Genomic DNA, 3812 nt, shown 5'->3' on the forward strand with positions numbered 1-3812 from the left:
CGCNTAAGGTTTACTANACTNGCGGAGCNATTNTACTAGCTATATTAGTTTNTTATAGCTAANNGTTACTNCCCTATAACTATAGATACTAGACGCGTCTAATAGGCTTTATATTTTATTAGATGCCTTCTTAATAGAGGTCTTTCCGCTTTATAGTGTGGTATTCGCCCGTTCTTATTATAGAGGGCTATTGCTAGGCGTAGTTCTGGTAGACGCGCGCGAGTATAAACCACCGTCGTTTGACGTATACCTTCCCTACAATGTATTTATCTTAGGGGGATTCTCTAGGTGTTTTTCAGGGTTCTTTTAGTTGGTTTTAGTCTTTTTAGGCTAGGTGCAGCAAGAGCTCCTTTTTCCAGTTCTAAGCATAGTATTATTACTAAATCTTACTACTTAAAAAAGAAAATAGAGATTTAACTACCGGTTTTGGAGGGTTCTGTTACCGTTTTTAGAGGTTATATTATTAAAACTCCCCGCCGCCCTAAGCCTCTTGCTTGCCGGTCTAACGTTAAGCCTCTTACTTACCGCCCTATGCCCTTGCTTTTTAATAGGTAGACTATAATCCTTCTATATACCTAGCGCTAAGGCTATATATACTCTATAGCTCCTACCTCTAATCCGTTTAATTTAGGCCCTATTTCTCTTATTCTCTACCCTCCTACCTCCTTAACCTACATTGCTCTTTAGATCCTTCCCGCTGTTATTACCCTCTAGGTCCCTCCCACCATTACTACCCTCTAGGTCCCTTTTGCTATTACTACCCTAAGTTCTCTTCTAGCTCCTTAGAATGCGGTACGCTCGATTATTAGATTATAGCTTATTATCTAGTATTACTAATAATAAGTATATAGATATAGATAGCGACGGTAACAGCTACGGGATAGAACCGACCGTCTTTAATAGTAATGCTAATAGTAATGCTAATAGTAATGCTAATAGTAACGCCGACTGCGACGCCAATAGTAGCATTAACTATAACGCTAATAGTATTACTAAATCTAACGATGCTTGCAAAGCGCCCGCTTAAGTATGGCTTTATAAGGATTAAGACTATCTACTAAAATACTATCTTAAACAGTTAGAAGAGTTTAAGGAATCCAATTTTACGATATAGAACTACGCTAATAGTAGTACAAATCTCCTTAACCGTATTAAAGATTAATAGTATTAGTAAGTAATAACCTATTTTATGGCTTTCTTTTAGATTTAACCTAGAGCTAATAATTTCTAAATACTACACCTATATAAGGAAAGACCCTAAGAAAATATACTAAGTCCTCTTGCTTTAGCTGCTTTATAGCTTTTTTAACTAGCTCCTAAATTAAAAATAAGGGAAGGGGGGTAGGAAATAGTGCAGGATAAAGCTTTCTAGCTCGCTTAGTATATACTAAAAGTACTATCGCCTTATATATAAGAGAGCAACTAGTTAGAAAATTGCTAGTAAATTAACCTGCTAGATATATAAGGTAATTACGTTCCTAGTTAACCCTTTAGCCTAGTAAAGTAAGGCGGAGCTAAAATAACTTTTTTAGGTACTTTGGAAACTGGTAAAGAAACATAGCTTAAGTAATAAGAAGTAAGAAAAGCCCGTTATAGACGTAGAGGATCTCGCCCTAGTTCTTAAAACCAACTTAGTTATAATAAAAAAGAGATATATAGTTAGGCGACATTAGATATAAGTCTATTTCTTACTATAGCTAGGCCTTTATACAGTAAGCTAACCTAAAGCTCTTCTTAACCTATGCTACCAATATATAATAATTATACTTATTCGCGACCTAGAAGGCAGGCCTTATAAGATTATACCTAAGTTTAGCATAAAAGAAGCGTATATTCCCTTTCTACCCTATTCCTTTCCTTATACTTATAGAGAACTAGTAATACTTATGCCCATATAGTCTCCATTATGGCGCAGGTAAGGCATTTAATAAAAATAGTAAGTTCTATTATATAGAGCTAGTTCTACTAAAACCTTTCTAACGTCTATACTACCTAGGTAATATAAATAACGCCCTTTAGAACCTAATAATGTAGCACGCCGACGCTTAAACATTTTTAAAGCACTACCTTCCGTGGTGTATTGGCGTAGATATATAGGCAATCGTTTAAGGCTTAAAGCCTTGGGAAAAGTTAATAAAAGCAGTATGCTAAATAAGCCAATTAATTAACCTGTGGCGGCTATAGCACTTAATAATAGAATAATCCTAATCGGTAAACAAGAACCCGCGTATTTGTTCTTTAATTAAAGTTTAAAATAAGCTAAAGCTTAGCCTTAAGTATAAAACCGTAGGAAGTATAGAATCCTAAGAGCTTAGCCGAGAAATTATGAATAAAAGGTAACGTTAGAGAAATGCGCTATTAGAAAATATTAAGAATTAGGACAATAAATAAGCTATAATTAATATTAAGCAGTAACTTTCTGAGGTTATATTTAGTGAGGATATTAAAGCAACCTTAAAATGTAGCGATAACAAATCGGTCGAACATAAACGCCTTACTAACGTAATTATAACGCTACTTAGCACGTTACTAGAAGATAAAATATATAGAGGCAATAATGCCATTAATGCGGTCGTAGATTACTATAATATTAAGGAAGGTAGAGCAAGTCATTACTTGAGATAGTTTAGAATAGGTATCGCCCTTAGCTAAGTTAAGATTAAAGAAGATGCTAAGATTTTAGAAGCGGCTAAAGCGCTAAAGAGGGCAAAGTCATCCTTATATAAGGAGAAAAGACCAAAAATATACTTTATCTACCTTGGGAATAAAAGGCTCGCAATTAGTAAGCGCATATATAGGTTTTATACTCCAACTACTCTTATAAAGTATTTCCGATAAGCGTATCTCTCTAAACTCCTAAAGTAGAGTAATATTAAATATAACGTTTATAAAGTAACCCTTAAGCACAAAATACATCTTTAAAACTATGCGCTTAGTATATATAGGACCTTTTCCTAGTTATTACGCGCTTATCTTATTATTCTTTACCACTTTTTATTTTATTTTAGTCTATTATTATCTAATCCTATTCTAGTATTTAGTAAAATAAATATAATGACTAGGATTTTGTAATTCGTTTAGGGGGGTAAAGAGTAATAAATAAGGTAGGGGTAAGGGTAAGGGTAAGAGTAAGGTAAAGGATAAGATAAAGGGTAAGGTAAGGGGTAAGGGGAGGGGAGGCTAATAGGAGATGGATAATATAGTTACTATATAATATCTAACGGATCGACTATAGACAAGATATATATTCAAATTTCTTAGATTAACCTAAACGGAAAAAGGAAGAGAAGTATTATATAATGACTTCCTACCTAAGCCGATCTTTAAGCTATATATCTTTACTTATATATAACGCTTGTACTTTTTATAACAAAGTATATAAGGGTAATTAGGGTCGGACAGATAACTACTATTCTTAATATAATATATAAACTCAGCTCTATAACCAATATTATAATAAGTTAATTACTTACCCAATTATCCCCTAGAATTTATTACTATTACTTAGCTCGCATAATTTCCTAACCCGTATAATTACCTAGCTCGTAAAATTAGCAAATCGTTAGACTATTATATAAGCCGTATATAATCTTATATTCTCTAAATGAAATTTATAACGGCTCGAACCATTAAATAAATATCTTACTAAAGACTTAAACAAATATCTTACTAAAGACTTAAATAAATGCTTACAAGATTAAGCGAACAAATGCTGTATTACGAAGATATTAAGCGAAGGAGCAAGAGAAGGTGGTGAGGCTACGTCTATATATTTACGCCAAGTCTTAAGCAAACCCCTAACTAGGTGACAC

The 3812-nt window shown here is 33.5% G+C and overlaps 2 protein-coding genes across 2 annotated transcripts; both read left to right on the plus strand.

Moving 5' to 3' along the window:
* Positions 1–1721: 1721 nt before the first annotated feature.
* On the plus strand, positions 1722–1898 carry K441DRAFT_540120 (uncharacterized protein; the record flags this gene model as incomplete). Its single annotated transcript, XM_067642583.1, has 1 exon — positions 1722–1898. A coding segment is annotated over one exon (177 nt), but the record flags the coding sequence as incomplete, so codon positions are not given.
* A 517-nt stretch (positions 1899–2415) lies between these two features.
* K441DRAFT_541213 (uncharacterized protein) lies at positions 2416–2625 on the plus strand (the record flags this gene model as incomplete). The annotated part of the gene is made up of 1 exon (XM_067642633.1): positions 2416–2625. A coding segment is annotated over one exon (210 nt), but the record flags the coding sequence as incomplete, so codon positions are not given.
* Positions 2626–3812: the final 1187 nt, after the last annotated feature.

The sequence above is a fragment of the Cenococcum geophilum genome (genome assembly GCF_001692895.1).
Source record: "Cenococcum geophilum 1.58 unplaced genomic scaffold K441scaffold_5, whole genome shotgun sequence".
Taxonomy (NCBI): Eukaryota; Fungi; Ascomycota; class Dothideomycetes; order Gloniales; family Gloniaceae; genus Cenococcum; species Cenococcum geophilum.